Source organism: Hemitrygon akajei, chromosome 16, assembly GCF_048418815.1.
Source record: "Hemitrygon akajei chromosome 16, sHemAka1.3, whole genome shotgun sequence".
Lineage (NCBI taxonomy): Eukaryota > Metazoa > Chordata > Chondrichthyes > Myliobatiformes > Dasyatidae > Hemitrygon > Hemitrygon akajei.
In genome coordinates this window covers 76,334,038-76,361,647 of record NC_133139.1, presented here as the reverse complement: position 1 = coordinate 76,361,647, position 27,610 = coordinate 76,334,038, and the positions used below count along the sequence as shown (strand labels likewise).

General features: G+C 40.3%; 1 protein-coding gene across 11 annotated transcripts in view; it reads right to left on the bottom strand.

The window, feature by feature from the left end:
- Positions 1-505: 505 nt before the first annotated feature.
- The window catches only part of LOC140740196 (EVI5-like protein), a 258,676-nt gene continuing 231,571 nt past the window's right edge, over positions 506-27,610 (bottom strand). For all 11 annotated transcript variants that reach the window (XM_073069213.1, XM_073069214.1, XM_073069216.1 and 8 more), the window contains one exon: positions 506-4,983. In XM_073069213.1, coding sequence (XP_072925314.1) covers positions 4,636-4,983 — 348 coding nt within the window. In that variant the 3' untranslated portion in view covers positions 506-4,635. The remainder of the gene's footprint in view (positions 4,984-27,610) is intronic.

Below are 27,610 nucleotides of genomic sequence, written 5' to 3'. Positions count from 1 at the left end.
AGCAAGGTTGCCACCCAATACACCACAAGGCGTGGAAAGGAACAGCAACAACTCTATCTTATAAATCTTTATCAGGGCTCTCCTAAGCCTACACCAAGTCCCTCCAACCTCTCTTCATGGTATATTCTCTCTAATCCAGGCACCACCAATGGAGCTGTTCTGCACCTTTTCCAAAGCTTGAAGAGCTTTCTCATAATAGGGCAACCAGATCTCCACTTGCAGCCTAGCTAAAGTTTTATAAAGCTACAACATAACTTCCCAACTCTGGAACTCAGTTCCTTGACTAATAATGATGTTGACAATTTTGGGCATTGAGATGAGCTTCCATCTCATTTAATGAGTGAATAGAGGGAGACATGGTCTTCTGCTTATTTGACTGCATATACAGAATGTGATTAGTGAAGCTGTGAGTAATTTACTGAACTGTGGAGGAGGAGGAGGAGGACCAATAAATGATCAGCAACAGTCGCAATCTGTGAATTACAACTAGGTGAGACAGGCCAAATCAAGCTCAAGGAGACCAGCTTCATTTAATCAACTTGCACAAATGCTTCTTAAACTAACCGCATTGTCAGAGCTCATGTTGCATGAGAACGTCCATAAGAAATTAGATTCACAGTAATCTGATTTAATATCTCTGTATCACACTCACATCTTTATCAGGAAATCCTTCATTTTACACAGTACACAAAAAAGCATGTGCTACTTGTGAAAATACAATTACGGTTCAGTGTGCATCTGTAGTTCTTATTTACACAACTAGCAGCTACAAAATGGTTATGATTCAAGCAGCCATCAGCTTTACAAAACGCACTGTAGTTTGAATGTGACAATACAGACACTTAAAAAAACATTGAATTTTTGCAACAAAAATTCATTTATAAATGGTATGCTACACAGTTTTGGCAATACATCATAGCAGAATATGTACAGTTCGGTAACAGCTCTGGAATTCTACCTAAACTTCTAGACTTCTGCTCACTAGTCATGTGAGTACTCACTTCAACACATCGCGTGACAAATAACCTTCATTGCTAATACCACATGTCATGGAGTGCGTGAAGAAAACCACGTTCATACAAGTAAGTGAGCTAGGACTCTGTGAGGTGGGCGAGACACCAAATATGAGACACAATGAAAAGCACCGAGTGAGCCCAGAGCCGATACACACTTAAATCCACCTGGAACGCCAGGGAAAGGGCCCTGCATGCGATCCCAGTGATTTTTATTATTGCACATACACATTAGTGGCAGCTGCCATTAGAATTCTACACAATTTCAATCTCTAAATATTGAAATTTCTTTTAGAAGGATGCATATAACAGATTTCTCTCACGCCAGTTTCTTTAGTCTAAATTTGACCTCAGTGATTTTGAGTATGAGTATTTCTCCAGACGGCAACCGCCTTCACACACAAATACCCTCCTTCATTCTTCACAGAATCTGAACTTTCAGTAAATCTCCATACAGTGGAGTTGCAGTCCCTGGAATATTTACTGATTAATCAGCTTGCCATGGTCTGAGACCTTGCTAAGCAGCTATTCTCTCCTTTGGGCTGGGCTAGGATGTGGAGCCAATAGTGTTGTGATTTCAAGATTTTAAACCCTACATGTGACAAGTGAGATGAAGAGTCACAGTCATATTTAGTCACATGTTTAATTCCGTTCAAGCCCAGCTCAAAGTCAACCAGCGCTGCAGCAATCTGAGTCAGCAGTGTACAGTGTGATTGCAGTGTGGAGTTGAGAATGAGACCTAAGAGACCAAATTAAAATACATTCACTATATAAACTGTTAACAAGTTATCCATATACGAAGAGCCTACATTACATGAAACTCGCCCATCCAACTCAATGTAGATGTTATAAAATGGCCAGTTATAGGCCTAGTCAATACTGGAGTGGCCTTCTGTCAGCTATAACACACAGTGTTAGTTTGCACCTGGGATAAATATACCTGCAGCAAAAAACAAACTGGTTGTCTCTGTATAAACGGCATTTACTCCCTCTTGGGATGTGATTAATGGCACAAAACCCCACTCCCAAGAACATGTATTATTATGATGTATTCAGTTCTTTGCCTCCTGGGAACAGGTACTCTTATTGGCAACGATAGTCTCAAATCAGCTCATAGAACTATAAAAGAAAATTTTGGAAATCAGCACAGCCACCAGCTTCATTTGACCTCAGCAGCTTAAGTGTTGCTATGCTGAAGGATCAATTCTGGATTACTCAATTATCTTGCTAATTTAAAACTTTGCCTCATATGAAGAGAGGTAAATTCAATTAAAGACATTCCCATTGGTAAATGTGTTATTTGGTTAATGGAAATTTAAGAATCTCATGGAGAGGGGCCTTGAGAGCAAAACCAAATCAGTCTGGAGCATTGCGCCCACCTTCCTTGAAGAGACAGTTGTCTTCTTAAATAGACATAAAGCTCTCTGTTCATTGCATTTACAGAATGCTTGCAAAAACATGAAAAGTTCAACAAAAACTAGATCTTCTATTGTTTGGACCTAACCTTCCAAGCAGTGGTCATGATAAAGTGATGAGGCAATTTTAACTAATGTGCCTGGACTTCCTATGTTAACCACATTCATATCGATGCAATATGACACAAAATCCATGGGAATCCACTTGCAGTATCTGGACAGTGGCATATCACTAGACCTGCTGATATCGGGTCAATGAAGCAGTGGTACTGTAGAAGGAACAGAAGATGCAGCAGTGTGAACATCAGTTTTCTGAGGAAGAACTTCACTTTGCATTATAGTTTATTGACTGTACAACTATCAAAGGGCTTGCAAATTCAATAACATTACCTAGGAAAGGTAATTTTTTATTACTGTGCATATATATTGGTGGTCCAAACCCTCAGTCAGATAATTGGAAGTCATTTCATCATTTAGCAATGGGTATTTACAGTTAGGTAATTCTCAACATCTTCTTTAGGGTACAGAGTATTAAGAGGCATATGCATTCGCCTGTAAATAAAGGTTCAGACACTTACAAAATTCTTCCTCCCCTCCTATGCTCCTTAAGCAATGCCAATTCCAGTTTCTGGACTGTTTTAATCCAGTGTTGAGCACAGAAGCTGAGGATTGAAAAATTCATTGTACCGCAAGAGGGTCAGTCTATAAATAATTGACAGGTCACTAATGAACAACACAGTAGTTGATCTCCTCTTTCCTCAGCAGTGTTGCTGAATCCACAAAAATGCCATTTCTAATAGAGGTGCTAAAGAAAAATGATGTGAGATTGATTTTGCATAACCTAGCAGGAGGACCGCTGTACAATTAGTAACAAATAATTTACAGAAGCAGCAGAATGCTTTCTTTGTCTTTATAGGAGATAATTTAATTTAGTGAAACAAATGGCACATGGAAGTGGGGGAAGCAATAATATCCATGGTGTGTGATGTGCCGCTCCTCTCATAGAATCAGAACTTGCTACTACTTACACCAAGTGCACTTTTATTTTTACTCCACTGCTTTCTATGACTAACAGGGTTAAAGGGTACCCAGTTAGGAAATACTGAAATTCAGCTCTTTATATTTGGGACAATATATTTGGAAACATTGTAAGCTTAAGCTCTACTGCAGACAATAGGATTATGTGGCAAGCAACTCAAACATTCAAAAACAAGGCAACAGAATAGCACACAGATTAATGTATAAAATATTACAGAAAAATATGAACATTTTCATAACTTCAGACACTAAACCAAATGAATAGTTTCTGGTTTAATTAAATTGACATCCAAGCAGTGAGAGATGAGAAAATTCAAGAGTGTTGCTTAGTTAAAATAACTTTTTTAAAAACTGCATTGTGTTGACCTTAATTCCAACTGGTTAACAGAAAGTCAACTCAACATCTTGTGATAGAAAGTAATTGCATCACCAAGGCATATTTTCAATCATGGTGCTAGCTAAGTTCTGCAACAACCAGATATGTTGTGGATGAGATTCTAAAGCAATCAGGGGATTGGTCAGACTCTTGCCATTGCCATTAGGTCCAAGTCAATCTAGTACCCTGTTAGAGCATTAAGTGCTCTATATCAAATGGGGTGCCATTAAATGTCTGCCTGGTGCATTTTATTGTCTGACTACCACCGTATAAGGAATGGTCAGTTACTGCTGCAGGGATTCCGGAGAAGTGCATTGTGCACAGCAAGGCTGTGAGAGATGAGAACAGAGCTTCCATAAATACCAGGTTGGTATCTTTAACCTTTAAGTGCCAACATTAGTTTTGTTTTGTGCTGTACATGGGACACATACATGGAAGACTGGTGGTCACTCCACAAAAACCGAGCACCACAGTGGAGCTACATTTCATCTATCAGGCATCTGGATTTCAGAAAACATATACCAGAGAAACCCAACAACTCTTTTAGAATTACCCGATTCCAGACCTACTTCCTTCTCTGGGAAGAAATGGCAGATTCTACGGCTTGATTAGAGAGCAAGACAGCTGATTAAAAAAAAAACCACCTCCCTTACAAATACCATATGCTGTTGGGAAGTGAGTAGAATTTAATGTTAGACCCAAATCAGAGAAGGAGGGTGCAGCTCAGGAAGGCCTCACACACAGTAAGTTTCACCTAGTGGAATGAAGGGCAGCTTAGATTACTGGTTCCCTATTAGACTGTTGTCGAGATGGATGGTGCCTTATTCGGACTGTCGGTGCACATTACATGATTTGCCATGTCTGCTTCAAGCTCCAGTGCAGAATTCCTGTCTTCCTGATCGCTGTCGGTGCTTCCATCACTGTCCTTTCCTGAGATCTCCAGCCCTCTGAGGAAGTGGCTGTTTCCGCGGGGAATTGGATACAGTTCTCCCTGCAGACCACTCACTCCCATGGGGCTTGGTAAGAGATCCTCGTCGGAGGAATGAATGAATTCATCATCCTCCACCATGTGGTTCACAATGTGAATGCCATCAAAACTCATCGGGGGTTGAAAGTGCCCTTGACCTTTGAAGAGCTGGATCTGCATTTGGAAAAATACAAGGACAATAAAATCAGCAAGTGCACCAATGCATTCCAGTAACATAGAATAAACTAAAGGTTATTATAAGTCTGCCCCAATTCATCACAGGAAATGTCTTCTTCTATTGGACGAATCCACATCTTTGATATCTCACAGAAATTATCTCTGCTTTTGGTATGTTTCAACACTGAGGCTTAGTTCATCCACACTTCACATCAACACCAAAGCATATTACAGAAGGAATCATTTCAAGATTTCTTTTCTGAGCTCCATAGGAGTTTAAAATTTTTCTTATAAGGTTAGATATTATGACTGAAAGCATTTTCAAAATGCTTTTATTCTTTGTGGATAACTATGTACAATTTATTCATCCGTACTCCGCTCTGTCTTTGTAAAATGTTGTAGATCTCCCTTATTACGAACAGAGAGAAATTACAGACTGACATATTCATGCACACACAAGCTTTATTGCTTTAATTAATTTTTTAACTTTATGATTTTTTTGTCTACTGTAGTCTAGTGACTAATCTATGGGGATCTGATAATAATGATGAAATTGAGTAGATGGAATTGTGGAAAAATATTACCATGAGGGATACCTACCAGCTTACGTTTGTGCATCTGCCAAAGAGGAGTTATCCAATCTAATCCTCCAAGCCCTGAGCTGTAGCTTTGTTCATTACAGAATCTTGCACACACCTCAGTAATCTTAAAAGCAGTGACAGTTGCTGTTTTGACTAATCTTTTAGGCGATTTTTCAGACTTACTTGGTAAAAATAATCATCTTCTAACTTCTACAGGTAAACCCATGGTCCCCCTTAAAGGGAATAGATCTTTCTTAACCTTGTTTAGCCCCCATCCTTATAACTATACCCTTCACTTCAGGTAAATCTTCCTCAAATCTCTGTATCAGAACAAAATCTTAAATGATCCAATTTTTTCTCAAGGCTGTAACACCCAGAAATTCCCATATACTTTCTTGTATAATATCATTCCCGTAATGTGACAAGCAGGACTACACACAGGACTCTGTTTATGGCTGACCCAGCATGATATATTGCTCCATTGTAATCTCCATGCTCTTATAGCATAGGAGTAAAAGTGTTGCTTGCTGATCTTCACTAATTGTCCTCCCTCATTGATGAATTGTCTGAAAGATCAGCAGTGAAGACAAAGTGGAGAATACATCTGGAAGGGCAACTTGAATGCCCTTCTCCAAGAGTGGCTCAGCATCATCAATTTCCATTGAGCAGTTGAATCTCCAAGGTCACGGTTCCCAGCCTAAACCAAATGATGAACTAATCTGAGGGAAGAAGCAATTTGCCCATTTCTTCACTAATCTACCAACTGGAGAAACATTTTTCCAAGACAATTTGTTGCCACAGGGTAGCAAAGTGGTGCAGCTAGTACATCTACTATCTCATAGTTTCAGATTTTGGCAGATTTCACCACTGAGTCTTATTTTGTCCACACAAATGAACTTAATAGAAAGAATCACAACAAGATTTCTCTCGAGTTCCATCCTGAGCTGAATGGAGTTTGTACACTTTACCCAAGACCATATAGGTTTACGTTGTTTTTCTCTCACATCCTAGAGATGAGCAGGTTGGTAGGTTAATGGCTCACAATAATTTGTACTTAGTGCTGTGTGGGTGGTACAATTGATGAAAATCTGGGGAGAATAGATTACAAGAAGTATTAGTGGGAAAATGGGATTGCTGAAGAAAATGATGAAAAAGCAATAGCAGAAGTAAATAATGAATGGTGTGAAACTTGCCAAAGGAGAGAAACTAACCATAGATAAGCAAATAAGTTGTCTGGATGGTCCTCCCTAAAATCAGGGAAATTGTTAGGAATCTGACAAAAGTAATCTGCTTGTTTAAGAAGGGGATGGGGATATGCCAGGCAATCACATGAATCTTGGTTGTGGGAGGCACTTAGTAGCAATAAATAGTAAAATTCAGTATGACCTTGAACACCTGACGATCAAATGCCATCCATTCTATTTGCCTAGGGAGCTCTCATCTGTGATTCTCACCAGAGTTTACATACAACCAGTGCCTGACTATAATCAAGCACTTGAGATACTGCATGATGCTGTCTTCGCACAAGAAACAGTTCATCCCGACGCATTTCAAATCATAGTTGAGGACTTCGACTAGATTAGTTTGAAGAAATCCCTGCCCAATTACCATCATCATATAACCTAAGGTACCAGACCACTGTTATACCAAGATAAGGAATGTCCACCATTCCACGTCCAGACTGCATTTCAGAAAATCTGATCACTTGGCTGTCCTTCTCCTATCTGCATACAGGCAGAGGTTAAAGAGGAAGGCTCCACAGATTAGGACAACAAACAGGTAATTACGGGAGTCAGAGGAGTACCTACAGGATTGTTTTGAATTGGTGGACTAGGCTGTGTTCAAGGACTCATCTGTGGATCTGAATGAATACACCATTTATCAAAATTGTAGACAAGTATTTCCTCACAAAATTATTCAGAATCTTCTCCAACCAGAAGCCATGGACGAACCATGAGATTCACAATCTGCTGAGGGCCAGATTAGAGGCATTCAAGGCTGGTGACTAAAAAAGTTACAAGAGGTCAGGTACAATCGCCGGAAAGCCATCTCATAGGTGAAGTGGCAACTCAAGGATGCTTTCAGCTGTGACAAGCTTGAATGCTGTCTCATCTTATAAAGTAAAATCAAGTGATGTAGGTGACAAAAGGGTTTTGCTTCTTGACGAGACCAATGCATTCTCTGCTTGCTTTGGCTATCAAAACCTGGAGGAACTATCACAAACTCCCACAGCTCTCGATGATCTTGTGATGTTAGTCTCTGAGATGGACATGCGAGCAGCCTTCAGGAGGGAGAACCCATGAAAAGTGTCCAACCCAGAGAGGGTACCTGGCCAAGTACTAAAGACCTGTGCTGATCAACTGACTGGACAGCTCACTGAGATCTTTAACCTCTCACTTGGAAGTCTGAGGTACCCACCTGCTTCAAGCAGGCTTCACATGTACCAGTGCCTAAGGAGACCATGGTGACCTGCTTCAATGTCTATCACCCTGTAGCACTTACATCCACTGTGAAGAAGTGTTTTGAGAGGCTGGTAATGAGGCATATCAATTCCTGCCTGAGAAGCAACTTGGATCCACTCCGATTTGCCTACTGGCACAACAGGCCTACAGCAGGTGCCATCTCATTAGCTCTTCACTCAACCCTGGAACACCTGGACAATAGGATGATTTTTCTCAACTACATTCAATATCATCTTCACCTCAAAACTAATCAATAAGCTTCAAGACCACGGCCTCAATACCTTCTTGTGCAATTGGATTCTCAGTCAGTTCAGATTGGCAACATCTCATCCACAATCTCCAACAGCACAGGTGCTCCACAAGGTTGTGTGCTACTCATGTTATACTCAAGACTGTGAGGTTAGGTACAGCTCCAATACCATATTCAAGTTTGCTGATGACACCACTGCCATAGGCCGAATCAACTGTGATAATGAATCAGGGAGATTGAAAATCTGGCTGAGTGGTGCCACAACAACAACCTTGTACTCAATGTCAGCAAGACCAAGGAGCTGATTATTGACTTCAGGAGGATGAAACCTGAGGTCCATGAGCCAGTCCTCATCGGAGGATCAGAGATGGAGAGGGTCAACAACCTTAAATTCCTTGGTACTATCATTTCAGAGGATCTGTTCTGGGCCCAACATGCAAGTGCAATTATGAAGGAAACACAATAGTACTTCTACTTCCTTATAAGTTGGTGAAGATTCAGCATGACATCTGAAACTTTGACAAACTTCTATAGATGTTCAGTGGAGAGTATACTGACTGGCTGTATCACAGCCTGGTACCAATCGCCTTGAATGGAAAGTCCTGCAAAAAGTAGCAGATGTGGCCCAGTCCATCAAAGGTAAAGCCCTCCCCACCACTGAACATATCAATATGGAGTGTTATTGCAGGAAAGCAGAATCCATCATCAGGGACCCACCACCCAGGTCATGCTCTCATCTTGCGGCTGCTATCAGGAAGAAGGTATAGGAGCCTCAGGACTCAGACCACCAGGTTTGAGTTGTTATTACCCAGGTTGTTATTACCCCTCAACAATCAGGCTCTTGAAATAAAGGGGATAACTTCTCTCAAATTCACTAGCCTATCACTGAACTGTTCCCACAACTTATGGAATTACTTTCAAGGACATCATCTCATATTCCCAATATTTATTGCTTATTTATTTATTATTATTGTTATTTCTTTATTTTTGTATTTGCACAGTTTGATTTTTTTTGCATATTGGTTGAACACCCAGCTGGTGTGGTCTTTCATTAATTGTATTATGATTATTATTGTATTCTGGATTTATTGAATTTGCCCACAAGACAATGAATCTCAGGATTGTATATGGTGACATAAATGTACTTAGTTAATAAATTTATTTTGAACTTAAACAGTGCACAATTGGCTTGCTAAAGGCAGATCATATTTTACTAAATTGATTAAATATCTTGCTGGGTTAGGAAAGATAACATGATCGAATTACATACTTTCTACTAAGTATGAGAGTATTCATACTCTCATCCAAGAGCAGAATTGGGGTCATGGAATAGAAACCCCAGGAACCGGGTGGGTAAGTGTTGTCTAAAAAACAAGCAGCCAGGCGTGGAGGGGGTTGGGCAGGAAGGGCTGCATTTCAGACTGGAGTTTGGAAGACAGGAGAGTTCCGATGTACATTATTGCCTTAGATCTGGATCTGGAACTTGCTTCAACATCAAAACATTGATGGCATTAAAGTTCCAGACAGTAACTATGTCCCAAAATGAGTTATTCTAACGAGCTCCCTTTGATGTTCAATGGCGCTATTTTCGTTGAGACTAAAATCATTAATATTCTGGGGGATCACCACTGACCAGAAACTCCATGCACCTTCCACCTACTGTTGCTGTGAGGACAAGACAAACAGTGGGTATTACAAGACAAGTGACTCACCCTCATTTCACTCCAACAATACTCTCTAAAATATTCGCAGCTTGAACACAAAACCAGGGAGAAATTGGGATGAAGAATGAAATGGTTAAAACTGATGGGCACTTGAAGTGGTCAGTTTCTTTCATCTGTCACTCTGGGTTGGTCTGGTGCTCACGTTGCAGGGAGGCATTGCATTCAACTATACTGTGCAAAGCAACAAATCATATCCTGGCAACCACCCTCACCTCGAATAATGAAAGCTGCTGGTTCCTGTCAGGGATTGAGAGCAAAACATTCAACACTCTCGGTACACTATGGTTTAAGTTTCAAGGTATAGCTGTATGGTGTGCTTTCATGGTAGTAGCTATGTGATCCCACAAACTGCAGCTACTCCTGTGAGCTCTGAGTCTAAAAACCTCATGGTGCAGTTCCGCGCTATCTCATCACACCACAGACTCCCACACTTTACCACAACCACTCGAAATCAGACTACCATGTGAGGAGAGCGCCCCTAAACATGCTCTCAGTCTGAATAATCTTCAGAGCTCACCAACATTGCGTGCAGAGGGGGGAAAATAAGAGAAGTATTTGAGCAAGAATGAAAGCAAGACCCTGAATGAAAACAGCCAAGGTAATTTTACATGGACACAAGAAATAAATTTGGATAGATACCTTGGAGTTCTATTAAAAATTGCTACTATTTCCTCAGTACAGTAATTGAAAAATATATTGTTTCATTCCATGTATAAACGAATTACAATTTCCAAGTCACTTTACAACACTCAATTAATAAATTCAGTGTGCATTTAGTACTTCATATTTCATTTCAGTAGCTTACATTTTGAAAGTATTTCCATTAAGATTAAAACTGTCCAAATTCTTTTCCATTTCAGTCTTTCCTTATTCTAATAAAATTTTAAAGCCTGGGCTTAGTTTTATCTAACTCATTTCTCATTCAGCACATTTCTTTAGTGTTCTGAACTTCACCTTGTTCTGCTCTTAAGCAAGGTTTCCTTATGAGTTAGTTGGACCTAATTATTTTAAATTCATTTTTGACTGTCACTTAGAAGAAAATGTCCCTGGCTGCACGTAGTATTGTAGTCTGAGTGATGAAGATAACTTATTGTACTGTTAGGCAGGGAGTTCCAGGATTTTGAATCTGTGACTGCAAAATAATAGCAACGCTTTTCCAAGTCAAGATAAGGAATTGAAGACGGTTCAGCTCTAAAACTGAGCATTCTCATTTTTAACACCATCTTAAAATAAAAGGTCATTGGAGATTTTGAGAACAGTTTTGTTGAAGGTAGTCTTTGCTTCACCTCACACAATGCACCAATTTAACACAATTAGTATAAAGATATTACAAAGAGAGAGGAGAAAAAGATTATTTTAAGTCATTGCACTGGGAAATATATTTCTGTGCCTGGGATGAACTTCTGGATCAGTGGTGCATTAAGTCACAGTTGAGACCAATGATTCAAGGTAAGGAGTATTTAGAAGAAAGAGAGCTGGTGCTGTATGAAGTTATAGAAATGGGAAGAAAAAGCTAGTGAACATAAACATGAGAATTATTTTAAATATGTAAATCTATGGTGTAAGTCATGCAATGGGCAATGGGCAATGATAACATGTAGGGCATGGCTTGGGTTTAGGCTCAGGAAGCTGAGCTTTGGGTGAGCCCATTCAGAAGTTGGGACATATGCCAGGAACATGTTGGAATAACGTAACAAAGGCACGGTGGGCTTCAGCTCAAAATTGGAGGTGAAGCAGATGAATGGAAAAAAAAATCAAGAAAATTGTCCTGATGAAGGGTCTTGATACGAAACTTTGACTGTCCCATTGCCTCCACAAATCTGTCTGAACCGCTGAGTTCCTCCAGCAGTTTCTTTTCCCCAGTATTTAGATGGGTAGAAACTCAGTTCACAGTTGGACACAAGATAAAGTTCACAATCTCTGATTCTGCGTATATCATAGTTTGAAGGAACAGAATCAGTGGGAAGGGTCCTATTTGAACATCATCTCTCTCTTTCTCTCCTCCCCAAAGCATTTACAACCATTGAGTTCATCCACAATTCAAGTTGATGTGTCTTACATTTCCTTGGCATCAATCAGGTGTACATCTAACAACAACAAAATTTGAGTGACGCCCATTTCAACATGTGCTAACATAAAATGGGATTCAAAACTCCACATTATGATTATTATGGTACAATCTTGGTAGAATTAGCAGCACTCTGCCACAGTTAGTTGTCTACTTATTTAAGGTATACTCTGCTACTCTGTTAATGTTGAGAGATTTTACAACTATTCTGTGAGTATGTCCTTCATCTCTTAGCTGCTATGATATTTATTCAATGGGTGTGTTTGAATCTTCCAGCCAAGAAGGAAGGACTTGCTCTTTGGCGAAGAATTACCCCCAGGATTGTCAAAGACACTACACTCCAACCTTAACATCAATCAAGAATGAAAACTCAAGTCTGTAAGTACAATGCTGTTATAATGGAGATATGTATAATTCTGCAGCATGCCTTCACATGAACTGTTTTTCGATAGACACAAAGGTTACACTAGCTTTCACCTTCCTCGCTATAAGATCCCCTACAACTTGCCACAAATCTAGAGTCAGCCTTGTACAGCACTGAAAAAAGCTCTTTCGCCCTTCTACACAAGTCATATTTGGTCACATTAGATCCATATCCTTCTGTGCTATGCCTATTTAACACTTAAATGCAATGTTCATATTTGTTTCCACCAACTCCTCTGCACAGATCACTGTGTCAAATAAAAACTTTCATCCAGATTCCTTTTGAAACACCTTTCTCTTGTATCAAAATCTATGTCCTCTTGTATTTTTGTAGGTCATCCATCAGCCTCCATTTGCATTCTTTACTGTCTTACTATTTATTGTATAGGTATCACCACAATTTGACTTCCCTAAACCAAATACTTGACAATTGTCAGGATTCCATTTGCCAACACTCAGCCCATATCTTCATTTGCTTCACATCCAACCATAATCTTATTCAACCTTCCTTACCACCCATACCATGATCAAACTTGGTGCCATCCACAAACATCACATCTCCCAACATGATGCTCACTGCTCAAATCAAATACAATGTTGGAAAATGCATGGTCATGTACTTTGGTAGTAGAAATAAATGTGCAGACTATTTTCTAAACTGGGAGATAATCCAAAAATCTGGAATGCAAAGGAACTTGGGAGTCCTTATGCAGAACACCCTAAAGGTTAACTTGCAGGTCAAGTTGGTGGTGAGGAAGGCAAATGCCATGTTAACATTCATTTCACGAGGTCTAGAATACAAGAGCAAGGATGTGGCGCTAAGGCTTTATAAGACACTGGTGAGGCCTCACCTTGAGTATTGTGAACAGTTTTGGGCCCCTCATCTTAGAAAAGATTTGCTGGCATTGGAAAGGGTCCAGAGGAGGTTCACAAGGATGATTCTACGAATGAAAGGGTTATCATATGAGGAATGTTTCATGGCTCTGAGTCTGTGCTCACTGGAATTCAGAAGGATGAGGGGCGATCTCACTGAAACCTTTTGAATGTTGAAAGGCCTAGACAGAGTAGATGTGGAAAGGATGTTTCCCATGGTGGGAGAGTCTAGGACAAGAGGGCAAAGCCTCAAGATAGAGGAGCGCCCTTTCAAAACAGAGATGCAAAGAAATTTCTTTAGCCAAATGGTGGTAAATTTGTGGAATTTGTTGCCAAGTGCAGCTGTGGAGGCCAGGTCGTTGGGTGTATTTAAGGTAGAGATTGATAGGTTCTTGATTGGACATGGCATCAAAGGCTATGGGGAGAAGGTCAGGAACTGGGGTTGAGGGGAAATAAAAGGGGTGAGCCATGATTGAATGGCAGAGCAGACTTGATGGGCCAGATGGCCTAATTCCGCTCCTATGTTTTATGGTCTTCTATAGTCTAAAATGTATGGGATGCACTGAGGGAGTCAACATGTCATCTACATGCACTGCAGACTAGGATCAAAGAATCTTAGCTACTCCCTTACCTGCTTACATCAGTGTGTTCTCCTGCCATGCCAGCATACTAAAAGAGCTATGCAAGTACCAGGATCATAGTGGAAATCATCTGCCGAAAAGGAAATTCCACTGTCTACATAGTTCACGGGGCATTCTTCAGTTCATGCCACATTAGTGCTGAAGATACAACTGCCATCAGTTGTGAAGCCTTTTCAATCAATGTAATCACTGCAGATGGAGGATGAGCAAGGTCTCCCAGAGCCTGAGAGATACAGCAGTGTGAGGAAGGAGGTGGCTACTGGGAATGTCCTTGCTCAGCATCCATAGCCTTCACTTCCAGCTGAGCAGAGGAGGTAGACACTAACCACATGAATTTAAAGGGGGGTTCTCTTTAAAGGGGACGGCTTTGATAAAGAGCTCAAAATAATATTCCATAATACAAACCAGGTGATTTCCCTACTACAATCCTTAACACTAACATAGATAACTTCCAGGAACTGTGGCTTAGGTGTCCACCTGTTCTGGATAACACATGAATGATTTGATTCCCTCCTCCAATTACTTTAATGGCTACTGCAAAATCTCTCCATTTTCTGTTGGAGCTGCACCCTGACTTAATAACTGAGACCCCTGGAACAAATATATTTTCTGTGAGGATCTCCAGCACACAAGTATGAACAGTGGTGCACAGTTTGTCTGGATGTCCATTACAAGATGAATTTCCTTTGTCCCACTATGTGAAGATTCTCACTCCTAAGGGAGACCATATCACGCACTTCTAACCAGGCCCTTCTTTATGGTGAGCCTGATAGTGAATTACAAACAAATTACAGAGGCAGGCCTGCATTTTGTGTGTGATTAACAAACTGCACATCTATACTTCTCTTACTTGCAGCTTTTACCCTGCCTGTAAAGACACATACAATGTAAGGGTTACTTAACGAATCATGCCTTTAAGGGCTGTCACGAATTTCAGATGCTATGCAGCAATGTGTCAGGAGAAACTCTGTGACATCTCATCTTAACACTCTATTAAATTGATTTTAATTAATTCTGCGGATTTTTGGGAGGGATCTCACTGGGGATTGGTATTTATCATAGCCAAAAATGTATACAGTCCACTCTATTTTGTGGATTTTTTTTTGCCAACAGAAAGGTGATAGAGACTAGATTATTTGTTTTAGAACACCGATTGAATTGAGAGATGTTCCGAAAAAGTATATTTAGAAGTTTCGTAATCTGCTCACAAAATGTCACTGTGTTTCACTAGTATCATATTGAGGGATAAATATCAACATTCTTGTCTCTCTCTTCAAAATTGAGCAAGAGATATTTTATACCTAGTAGAACAATCACCTTGTAGCTCCAACCAACAGCGTTCAGTCCTGATGCTATCTGTGTAGAGTTTGCATGTTCCCCCTATAGGCATCCTCCAGGTGCTCCAATTTCCTTCCACATTTGGAAAATGTGTGGGTTGGTTGGTTAATTGGCCACTGTAAATTGTCCCAGTAGGTAAGTAAGTGGGTGAAGTGGAGTGAGGGGAGCTGTTGGGTATAAGAGCATAAAATGGGATTGGGGTGAGATTAGCATTTTAAAAAAATAACAGGTATTGCAGCTCAGGGTGTTCCGGAATTTGGGAGTTCAATTCTGGCGCTGTTCTGTAAGGAGACTCTGTACGTCCTCCCCATGGAATGCATGGGATTTCTGCAGTGCTCTGCTTTCCTCCCATAGTTCAAAGACATACCGGGTAGGTTAACTGCTCATTGTAAACTGTCCTGTGATTATGTTAGGGTTAATCAGGGTTGTAGGGTTCCTGTCACAGCATGGCTCGAAGGGCCTACTCTGCATTGTAATGCTAAATAAATAAGTAATGACTTGGAGGTGGGAACAAAACATAAGGCTCCCCAATTTACTAGTGACACTGAAAACAGGTAGAAGGGCATATTATGATAAGGACAGTGTGATTCTGCATTGGGATCTACAACTTGGCAAATGGAGTGTCACGTACAGAACAGTCAAGTTGTGCCCTTCAGTAAGAGGAATCAGAAAGATTATTATTATTTACATGCAGAAAGACTATACAGATGGATCTAGGAGTTCTAGTGCATGAATCATAAGAAGATAGCAGGCAAGTTAAGGAGGCAAACATGTTGGCTTTTATCGTGAAGATGTTGGAGTTTGCACATAGGGATGTTTTGATACTGTTGAACAGGGTGTTAATGAGGCCACAACTGGAATATTGTACACACTTTTGGTTCACTTACCTAAAATAGGATATACAGTAGTAACATTAGAGGCAATCAACAGGAGATTTCCCAGGCTAATTCCTGGGATCAGAAGGTAGATAGTTATTTGTATTCCTTGCAGTTTGGAAGAACAACAGGTGACCTTACTCATAAGATATCCTAAGTGGGCTTGATAGGGTAGATGTGAAAATGTTTTCATAAGTGAAGAGTCATGAACAAGGGGGCAGAGTTACAAAAATAAGGGGCCAATCCTTCTAAACTGAGGTGTGAAGACATTTCTTCTCTCAGAAGAGAGTGAATCTCTGGAACTCTTGACACTGAGGCTGGTGGACGATCACTAAATGTACCTATGATAAATATAATAATGAAAATATTAAAGACAGATGTCTTTGAAGAATTGGGGACTGTGTGGAGCTTAGTGCAGTCAAGTTCATAATGAATGGTTGAATAGCAAGGCAGGCTTGAGGGGTCTGGAGGACTACTGCTCTTATTTTTGCCTGTTCTTTGAGTGTATAACCCACTGGTCATTTTTTTTCCTAATTTACTGCTTGCTGCAGATTTGACTGGCAGAAGGTGAATTAAAAAATGGATCTGCAGTGATACAATTGCTCCTACACCAAAATACTTTATGCCTAATTCCCTTCAAGATCCTACAACCAGCAATATTGTGTTTTTGGTTTTGTTAATTGAGAAGCTCTCCATGGGAACTCACTAGTTCTTCTCCAACCATGGCATGGGTTGGCCCCCATTCACTGAAAGCATTGAACAAGTATACCGGACTCTCGTTAAAGTTCAACCAAGGTGCAGATAATGGACAGTTTTCGTTACCAATGGAAAGATGGGATTCATCCCACTCTTGTACCTCAACTGTTGGAAGGACAGAGACTGATTTCTGATCCATCTTTATTTAATACTCAGTTTGTACTAGGAAGATTTGCAAGAGTTTTGGTGGCAGGCACACACAAACAGACAAAGAGTTTCCACAATTTCATACATAATCCGACGATAACCTGGTTTCCTGCCACAAGAAAGTAAAAAGCCCACACAGAGCACAAAGCATTGCAGAACACTTACTGGAGTGTTGTTTTTAAAGAAACCGTTTCACTAGAGATATCATCAACACCAGTAAACTAGCTACATGGCACCACTACAAACTGCACTTAGTTCAGTTTGATGTGACATCTATTGGCAGACATTTTCCTAGAAGTTGGTTAAACAGTGCTCCCTCACACATGTGGTTTGATGAGTTCGGCCATAACCATCTTCACTGATTGAAGTAGGAATCTATGAACAAAGTTACGTTTTCCACCCTGTCTGTCCAGTTGGATCAGGGTAGAATTTTGCTTGTATCACCGAGTTCTGGATTGAAGGTGTAATTCCTATAGCTTCATCTCCAAATAACCAGCACTGCTCACTCATGCGGCAATATTTTTGCAAGAATTCACGTCCACAGAGCATTGACAGTATACTGACTAAATGGCCTTCATGGCTCTCCCTATACCAATCTCTGTTGAGTCCCAGCCTCTCTAATTGAAAAGGAGAGGTGTCCTAGTCCCTAGTTATCATTTTGCTCTTGATGTACAGTACTGTGCAAAAGTCTTCGGCACATATAGAGAGCTGGGGTGCTTAAGACTTTTGCTCAGTATTTACTGTATATGTCAATGTGGAGCAGAATGCGAGTTTAAAACACCAGGCAAGGTCATTTCATTCCAAACAGTTGGTTTTCTGATCATTATAGAATCTCTCTGGTGCTTTCTACAACCTCCCCTCTTCCTTCCCCTTTTTCCAACCATGATTCTCCTCTTCCTCCCCCTTTCCCACTCTCAGTCCATAACAGAGACCCATATCAGATTTATTTTCACTCACATGTCATGAAATATGATTTTTTTTGCAGCTGTAAAATTACTACAGTACTCTGCAAATGTTTTAGACACCCTAGCTACGTCTATGTGCCTAAGACTTTTGCACAGTACTGCATGTATCAAATACTTTGAGATTCTCTTTAATCTTACTTGCCAAGGACTCTTCAAGGCCTCTCCTGTCTCTTGTAATTTCCTTTCTGAATTCTTTCTGGCTTCTCTATAATCTTAAAAGCCTCTCTTGATATTAGCTTCCTAAACCTTACTTGTGCTCCCTTTTCCTTCTTGACTAAATTCACCACCTTTCTTGACATCCAAGGTTCCCGTATTTTGGCATGCCTTTCCTTCCTTCTTAAAGGAACCTACCTGCCTGTACTCTTTTGAATTTGGTCTTTAAATACCCTCATATCAGATTGGACTTGCCCAAAAACAGCCATTTTCATTCCAATCCCAGACAAGAGAAAGCCTGCAGATGCTGGAAATCTGAGCAACACACACAAAATGCTGGAGGAACTCAGCAGGCCAGGCGGCATCTAGGAAAAGAGTACAGTCAACGTTTTGGGCCGAAAAGTTTCCATTTCCATTCCAGCCACCTCTCCCAGATCTTGCCTAATATTCTTGTATTTGTCCTCTCTCCCACAAGGTCCTTCCTTGAACTCATCTATAGGTATCTTAAAATATAGGGAGAAGAAATTCTGCAGATCCTGGTAATCCAGAGTAACACACACAAAATGCTGGAGGAACTCAGCAAGTCAGGCAGTATCTATGGAAATGAATAGACAGTCATAAAATATAGAGTTGTGATCACGTTTCTTAACTGTTTTCCTATTGAAAGTTCAGTCATTTCCCAACATTGGGTCTAGTATGGCCCTTCCTCTTGTTAGATTATCTACATATTGATTTAAGAAACCGTCCTGGATACACTTCATAATTCTGTTTCATCTAAACCTCTTACACTACGGAGATCCTCTGAAAGGCATTATTACACCAGATGAACTCATAACAATTCAGTAGTTACTAAGATAAACTTTTTCTTTTAAATACCAATTTATTAAACTGAATTAAAACTCTCCCTCTGCCTGTTGAGATTTAAACAGTTGTTTGAAGGCTTGGGATGGCCAGCTGTTATGATAGTAAGGTCCTTTGCAGATGGGTAATGGGTACGAGAGATTAGGGTGTCAGAGTGTGAGGCTCAAGGGATGGGACCTGGGCTTCAGTGGATTGCTGCAGAGGAGGACCAAGTGAGGGAGACCAAAATGAAACAAGAAAAGTTAGGGACATTAGATAGCAGCTCCAGTTCAGCAATACGCTACATGAACAGATTCTTACTGAGACAGTCCAATGATGATCACTCTCAGGATAACATGGTCAAAGTTGGAATACTCAAATGCTGTGTACCGTCTGGCATAGAAATCATGTTGGGCCACAATAGTAGTTCATGCATTAGGGGCCTGGTCAAGTTTCTGCAGTGGTGGGGGTTTGAAATGAAATGGAAAATATCACTATTGCTTTTCACTCCCATATTAAAAAACACTGATTTTGCCTCTGTGCTCAAAACATGAGTAGAAAATTTTGCTTACTGAACATTGAACAAGCAGTGCCATAATTAAGAGAAGTGCAGAAGGATGCATAATGCTTTAAAATAACAATAGAATGCAGAATGGCAACAGGAAGTGCATGGTACAACACCAACAATGTGACAAAGGTCTGTTTCAGCATTAACCTGAGCAGCACCATCTACATGAATATAGGCTGCAGTCCTCAGCTCCAGAAACATCAGCCTCGTGTATCTTACAGCAGGGTGATGTTTCTGGAGCTGAGTTGTGACATCAGCTGACAGTATCACACTAATAACACTATCTTATGTCACCAATCATGCTTGCGTGACTTGAGATTCATCAAAATGCCTTCCAGCAAGTATTTGCATGATGTGTGGTGAGTGAGTAAATCAAGTACTCCTGATTAGCAACCAACTATAAATCTCAGACCTGTTCAGTTTCAAAACTCTTTGATTAAATGCATCACTAGTAATTTAAAAAATACTCTTATAACCTAATACCCAGAAGCTTCCAGGGCTAGATTGTAAAGGCTGTACTTCTAAATGGCATTTCATGAGATGACACATAATACCTTAAGTGCTCATGACTTTAAAGTAATTTATTAGGGTGAACAGAGAACCACAGGACTGTGCAGAAGTCTTTTAGCACCCTAGATTTTTTAATATGGTTTCAGATGATGAACATCAGCGAGGCTTTCTGGTATTACCTGGAGAGAAAGAAGCAAGGAAAACAGTCAAAGTCTGCAGAAGAACTGTGGTAAATTCTCCTTGATGCTTGGAACCACCTACCAGCCAATTTCTTATAAAACTGCACGACAGTGTATCTAAGAGAACTGATGCAGTTATAAAGACAAAGGGTGGTCACACCAAATATTGATTTGATTTAGTTTTTTAGTTTACTGCTCTTTATAGTAACTTGTTTGATATTTAGAAACCTTTCATTTCATTTTTTTGAAAGCTTCTTCACTTTACAGAATTTTTTTACATATGCTTAAGACTTTTGCACAGTACTGTGGACCCTACAGGAATCACCACTGGTTGTAAGCCCAGAGATCAGTCCATTGTTTGCTGGCTTATGGTGCTTACAATCGCATATGGTTGCTGTTTTTGTTACTTAGTGGACATAACATCCTGTGCTCTAGCTTCACTGAGTTGACAACTTATTTTAGTTAAGCCCAGGGCTGCTGCTGGGCTGTCACGTTGCACTCGTTGAATCAGAGTTGACCTTCTGGCTTGATAGTAAAGGGGTAGCAAAGATGTATCAGACCTTGATGATATAGAATGTAGTGCTGCACATTTCTGCTCCTGTTGGTCCACACAGTTGCCCTTGATTCCAAATATATACTTAGCTTATCCCATTTAGCACAAATGTAGTGCCACACTACATGCCAAGGGCTCCTTGGTGTTAAACTGGGATTTTATAATCCTGCTCAAGCTCTCAGATCTTCTTCCACCGGTCTCTTAAACAATTTCCCTCAAAAGATTAGCTTTTTAAACGACACTCCTAAACCGTAGAATTCAGTACCTAAAACTATGAGGGATACAGACTCAGCTGACACTTTAAAATTCCAGCTCAAAACCTATTTATTTAACCTCGTGTTCAACTAACATCTTTTTGTCTTCTATTTTCATGTTTATTTTTATTTTATTTTCATATTTTACTACTGTCCCATTGTAAAGCACTTTGAATCACATCATCTGTATGAAAAATGTTCTATCAATAATTATTATCTTCATATGTACCATGCAATGCAGAAGTCCACCATTCTGTCACAGCTGTGCATGTCACAGACAGTGTGAACCAGCAGAGGCAGGTTTGCCATGTGTTGACTTACACAGTATCTACCACAGAAACAGACTGATAGATTTTTTGGGATTCAGCCAGTTTGGACAGTGCTGCTGCTAACAAGCTACTCTTAGTGATAAACACCGAGGACTTCCAATCAGAGTACATTTAGTGCCCTTTTCAAGTGCTTCTTTCAAATGCTGTTCCACATGGAGGAGCACTGAAAAAGGTCAGCAATCAGGAGGTGGTTTCTATAAAGTCCAGAGTTAATGAGGAGGACTCTCGGGACACTCCTTCCTAACCAGATGCCACTGTACTGTCCAGTCTTGTTAGTGAAACAGGATGATGATGATGGAGGAATTGGGTGCACTTGCTGTAAGGTTCTCTTATCTAAGAAAGGATGCAGCAGCGTTGAAAGCAGTCCAAAGGAGAATCACAAGGTAATTCTTGGAGTGAGGGGACTGACCTATCAAGAGAGGCTAAGCACTTTGAGGCTGTGTTCCTTGAACTTGGAATAGCGGTGATCTTCAAATATAGAAGATTCTAAGTGGGTTTGATTGGATAGATGTATCTGCTTGTGGGAGAGTGACAAACAAAGGGACACAGCTACAAGGGGATGATCACTGGAAACTGGGGCATGTAAAAATTTCTTCTCTGTAGGGGAGTGAATCTCTGAACTTTTCCACCCCTTAGAATGATGGAGGCCAGATCATTGTCTATCTTTAAGGTGGAGATACTGCAAATATTTGAAAGATTAAGAACTTGGGGATTATGGGGATGTGGGACAGAAGAGAAGGTGAGAACAACATAGGGTAGCCTACTACTGCTCCAATTTTTGTGTGTTTTTATGCATTCTTGTCATGGAGTAGCTGGTGGGACAATTTTCAATATATTTCTGAGGACCGGAAGCAGCTTTGTCATGTCTGTATATATTGCCTAGGCCAACACTTCTTGGTCCTGCTGAAGGTTCTCGGCCCAATGTCAATTGTACTCTCTTCCATAGATGCTACCTAACCTGCTGAGTTCCTCCAGCATTTTGTGTGTGTTGTCTGGATTTCCATTATCTGCAGATTTTCTCTTGTTTACTTTTGGGTCCTTCTAGTTTTATTCTTCCACAGGTTCAATGTACAGTATTTAAGTGCCTACTATGACTGGAAAATAATCAAGTACATTGCTGCAACCTTTTTAACCAATGATACAGCTTTTTTGTTGTAACATGTTCCCTGCTTAAATGAACTTGGGTGTGAAACTATTTCTTCAAACCTCTTCCAAATGTTGGTTTTAGAATTGCAGTTGCTTTTCCCCAAGAATTCAGAGAGATGGACAATAGGCACAATCAACTTTTTACGGAGAAAGGCTTATATTTGTTAATTTAAAATTTGAAAAAAGAAAATAGGCTAGACACGGTCTTTTTCCAAAACTGCTGGGATGGGGAATTACTGTATAATACAACTTAGCATTATCTTGGTTCAGGATTCAACTTACCTGAATCAAAAATTGCCATTATCCACAAGGTGTAAATTAACTGTGCTGGCTGTTTATTACATTACACTTTGGGCATCATTCAAGGTTAATGTAAGCATACACGTCAAGAGAACACACACATACACAATAGCTGCAGCAGTTGTGATTGACAGCAAAGTGACCTATTTTATGGGTAGTTAGCAACTCTAAAGGGAAATGTCAAAGCTGGTTACTGGCACTTGATACAGACCTTTGAAAGATCACCTGACAGAATAATTGGAGGAAGTTATTACACCAGACAGTCCTGAATGCTGAGTCTCATAAGCATCACATTCAAGAACAACAGGGCAAACGTAGCCTTTGAGGACCAGTCAGTGGGCATCTCCCATTGTTCAAGGTCACATTAGATTTTCACTTTGCTAGTTTATTTGAGTTGTCTAATTCATTCAGACTTGCTGCACAAACAGGTCTGAATGAATTAGGCTGAGCAAGCCAGAATTTTGAATTAACTTCTCATAAAAGTGTCAGTATATTATTCTATGATGCAATTTTGATATTAGTCTAAACATAGGCATTTCCAGCCATCCTGGACATAGGTCTTCTCAACGTTTAAGAGCTAGGAAGGGAAAAGCTGTAGCTCCTGAACAGATGTGAGAGGGTGATCAGGAGGAGGAATGGATTGCTGAGAGATTGTTTCACTTGAAAGTTTTGCCCACTGGCTGTAATAATAACTGTAAAAAGAATGGCTGAATTGATCATAACCTGAAATGGAAGCAGAAGTTTGTAGATCTGGTATGAAAATACAGTGGTGGGAGTCTCCATTATGGAGCAATTGGCCCTGCTGATCATTATGTTAAAGTTAGGTTCAACGCTGAAAGATGACAAAGCATTAGAGCAAAATTGTCAGTTTCATTAATGGACCCAGGTATTTAATGCAAATTTTGGTAAGATAATTGACTGGACACCGGCTTACTGTGGTTTTCACAAGGTCAGTGAAGACAGATAAGGTCATCACTGACCTTGTGGAAAATGGAAACAAGTTGATGTGGTGTCGCTATACTTCCAAACCCATCTGTTGTGTATTCAATGTTTCAGTAATGTCTGAGTGTGATCAGGAATTTGGCCTTCGAGTCAATGCAGCAAGGTTGATGGCACCTTTTACTTATTTTGTCATTTAAAAAAATAAATTGGTGACATGGGTTATAAACCAGCAGGGGAGGTTTGTCAGGTGATCTTTCAAAGGTCTGTATCAAGTGCCAGTAACCAGCTTTGACATTTCCCTTTCGAGTTGCTAACTACCCATAAAATAGGTAATTTTGCTGTCAAACTTCAGGGCATTTGATTTCTTTTTGCAGATATCCAAATGCTAATGAGATCACACCTTTCTGGATGTCAGTCTGATCTGGCTGGATTCTTTCCCTAACAGACTACTTCTCAGTTAGCACATTGAATGGGCTTTCCATAAAAAGGGGACAATTGATGAATTGATTTGGAAAGCCTGCAGCTTTGATCACTGTTACAAAAGATAGGTATCTATCCCCTGATGGCAACTTCCTACTTTTGGATGCTGCAGAGATACCTGCATACAAGACTACCTCTCAGGTGGCCTCTGATTGGCAATACGCTTTCCCTTGAGATATCTGACTTTAGGAAGAGATGTAGCTTCCCGAGGCAGCGGTCAGATGCTCTGGGAGAGTTGTTTGATTTTTACTGGGATCTTTCTGAAGCATGTGATCCAATCAGAGTGATCTACAACCAGTGGCAAAGCAGTATGGTTGCCTGAACAGATAGACATAGGCTCAGTGGGAGTAAACTACTAAGGCCAAACACTCAGAACCTGGTTTAATATCACTGCTACATGACGGGGAATATGTTGTTTTGCGGCTGCAGTACATTACAACATATAATAAAAAATTATAAATTAAAATAAGAAACATATACAGTGGATTCTGGTTAATTGGGGCAAATTGGGACCAGCATGTTTTGGACTAATTAAACAGCTGGCCCTATTAGCTGAAATTTCATGGAAACAGTTAAAATGCATAACAAAGACAAACTACTGTTTAACTGAGTAACAAATTATGCATTTAAATGAAATACAGAACAAATCAGAACACTAGCAATACCTCTACAGTATTATAAAACTATGTATTAGTTTCACGTTATTATCCATGGAAGAATTCATCACTGCAGTGTTCTTTTGATTGATTCTAAATGGAAAAAAAATAGTGCAGGCACCTAGTACAGATAATGGACTACCTTATTGCCTTCCTGCATAAAGTAAGAATAAAAAAGCAGAATGATTAAAAAAAAAAAATCACTGCTTTTAGACCATAATAAGATCATAAGCTAAAGGAGCAGAATTAGGCCATTTAGCCCATCGTCTCCTCAGCCATTCCATCATATACTTTTCAAGCCCATTCTCCTGCCTTCTCCCTGGAAACTTTGACAGCCTGACGAATCAATTTCCGTTTTAAATATACTCAATGATGGCCTCCACAGCCATTTGTGGCAATGAATTTCACAGATTCAGTACCTCTGGCTAAAGAAATTCCTCATTTGCCCTCTGGTCACAGACTCGCCCAAAACAGGAAACATCCTCTACACAGCCACTCTATACAGGCCATTTAATGTTTGATAGGTTTCAATGAGATCCCCCCTCATTCTTCTAAACTCCAGTGAGTACAGGTCCAGAGCTGTGTGCGTTAATCCTTACATTTCCGGAATCATTCTTGTGAACCTCCTCTGACCTTCTCCGATTCCAGCACATCCTTTCTTAGATAAGTGGCTCAAAACTGCACACAATACTCCAAGTGTGATGACAAATGTCTTATAGCCCCACAGCATTATGTCGTTGTTCTCATATCCTAGTCCTCTTGAAATGAATGCTAACATTCCATTTACCATTCTTACCACTGACTCAACCTGGAAGTTAACCACTAGAGAATCCTGCACATGGACTGCACCTCTGATTTTTGAATTTTCTGTCCATTTAGAAAAGAGCAAACACCTTTATTCCTTTTACTAAAGTGCATGATCATACACTTTCCTACATAATATTCCATCTGCCACTTCTTTGTCTATTCTTCTAATTTACCTCCATCCTTCTGAAGTCTCCCTGCAGAAGGACATAGACAAATGTGGTTTCAGGGTACTTGGAGGCACATGATAAAATAAGCCAAAGTCAGTATTGTTTCCTGACAAATCTGTTGGAATTCTTTGAGGAACTAATAAGTAGGATAGACAGACCAACACTGGTAGAATGTTGTGCAGTTGGACTTTCAGAAGGCATTTGACAAGCTGCTGCACATATGAGGCTACTTAACAAGGTAAGAGTCCATGGTATTACTGGAAAGATACTAGCATGGATAGAGCATTGGTTAATTGGCAGGAGGCAAAGAATGGGAATCAAGGGAGCCTTTTCTGATTGGCTGCCAGTGACTAGTGGTGTTCCGCAGGGGTTGATTTTGGGACTGCTTTTATTCATTTTATATGTCAATGATTTAGATGATGAAATTGATGGTTTCACGGTCAAGTTTGTGAACTATACCAAGCTAGGTGAAGAGGTAGGTAGTGTTGAAGAAGCAGAGAGGTTGGATGAGGACTTTGATTAGGAGAATGGGCATACAAGTGACAAACAGAATACAGTGTCAGTAAGTATATGGTCATGCACTTTGGCAGAAGGAATAAGAGCATAGACTATTTTCTAAACAGTGAGAACATTCCAAACTAAGGTGCAAGGGAGTCCTCATGCAAGATTCCTTAAAGGTTAATTTGCAGGTTGAGTCAATAGCGAGGAATGAAAATTGTATGTTAGCATTTGTTTTAAGAGCACTAGAATATAAAAGCAAAGATGTAACATTGAGGCTTTATAAGGCACCGATGAAGCCTCACTTGGAGTATTGTGAGCATTTATGGACTCCCCCTTAACTAAGAAGGGCTGTGCTGGCATTGGTGACAGTCTAGAGGAAATTCATGAGCATGATTTTGCGAATGAAAAGGTCAATGAATGAGGAGTGACTGATGGCTCTGGGCCTGCACTTGATGGAGTTTAGAAGAATAAGAGGGGAGTCCCATTGAAACCGAATGCTGAAAGGTTTAGATACAGTGGATGTGGAGAGCATGTTCCATATACTAGGTGAATCTAGGACCAGAGGGCACAGCCTCAGAATAGAGGGATGTCCAGTTAGAATGGAGATGAGGAAGAATTTCTTTAGCCAGAGGGTGGTGAATCTGTGGCATTCATAGCTAGAGGCAGCTGTGGAGGCTGGCTCATTGGTGTATTTAAGGTGGAGTTTGATAGGTTCTGATTAGTCAGGCTGTGAAAAATTACGAGGAGGAAGCAGGAGAATGGGGTTGAGAGGAAAATGGATCAGCCATGATGAAATGGCAGAGCAGTTCAATGGGAAAAATGGCCTAATTCTGCACCAATGTCTTATGCTTCCTCAATGCTACCTGGCCCTCCACCCATCTTTGTAACTTGGCCACAAAGCCATCGATTCTGTCATTCAAATTATTGACATATAACGTGAAAAGAAGCGGTCCCAACACTAACCTCTGCGAAACACTACTAGTCTCCGTCTGTCAACCAGAAGAGGTCCTCTTTATTCCCTATGCTTGTCTCCTGGTCAGCCAATCTTCTATCCATGCTAGTTTCTTTCCTGTAAAAACCGTGGGCTCTTAAATTGCTTTGTCGCCTCGTGTGCGGCAGTTTGTCAAAGACCTTCT